Raw genomic sequence first — 779 nt, forward strand, 5'->3', positions numbered from 1 at the left:
GCCCCGCCCCTGCCCACCCCCGGGGCTGCGCTGCGGCGGGGCGGGGTTTTGGGTTGGAAAACTTAAATTCGGGTTCTGGAGGGGTGCGGTGGCTGCTGGTTCCCCGGAGTGCTCCTGCCGGAGCTCTCGGGCTCACCCTTCCAGCGTGTCCCGGTCGGTGTACCGTGGCCGTGCTGTTTTGGCATGTGCCCGCTTGTCGGGGATTGCCAGGTCGTCCATAAGTTACTTCCAGAGCCAGTGCCCCCGGAGCTGGGGGTGCCCCGGGGTGCGGTGCCGCTCCCGCCTCGGTGCCGCTGCCATCGCAGGCAGCATCCAGAGCCCTTCAAGCTCATATTTAGAACTCTTCCTTGGCTCTCATTTGTGACCGCCTTCTCTGATTTCCCCACGATTATAGGTTTTCTGCATTTAGGTGGCCTTAGGACTGCTTTGTACAATTATATCTTTGCCAAAAAGCACCAAGGAACCTTTATTTTAAGAGTGGAGGATACAGACCAGAATCGGGTGGTGCCTGGAGCTGCAGAAGGAATAGAAGATATGTTGGACTGGGCAGGTATTTAGAAGCATCTTTCATTTTTCACGTGCTGACACCTTACCTTTTTTGTAAAGGCTGACTGTACTCAGCTGCAGGGTGGGTTTGACTGCCTGTGTCCGGGCTGTTTTGGCAGCCCGGCTGCTCACTGCCGCCGTGCCGGTGTTGCAGGTATCCCCCCGGACGAGAGCCCCGGGCGGGGCGGCCCCGCGGGGCCCTACGTGCAGTCGCAGCGGCTGGAGCTGTACGG

General features: G+C 59.7%; 1 protein-coding gene across 1 annotated transcript in view; it reads left to right on the top strand.

Annotated features, from left to right (window-relative positions):
• The first annotated feature begins 168 nt into the window (after nucleotides 1–168).
• Nucleotides 169–779, top strand: part of EARS2 (glutamyl-tRNA synthetase 2, mitochondrial) — a 4,585-nt gene continuing 3,974 nt past the window's right edge. The window contains exons 1-2 of the mRNA XM_031061094.1: nucleotides 169–550; nucleotides 701–779. The exon at nucleotides 701–779 is cut by the window's right edge and continues 111 nt beyond it. Of these exons, the coding sequence (XP_030916954.1) occupies nucleotides 184–550; nucleotides 701–779 (446 nt within the window). The 5' untranslated portion in view covers nucleotides 169–183. The remainder of the gene's footprint in view (nucleotides 551–700) is intronic.

This window comes from Geospiza fortis, unplaced genomic scaffold (assembly GCF_000277835.1).
Source record: "Geospiza fortis unplaced genomic scaffold, GeoFor_1.0 scaffold213, whole genome shotgun sequence".
NCBI lineage: Eukaryota > Metazoa > Chordata > Aves > Passeriformes > Thraupidae > Geospiza > Geospiza fortis.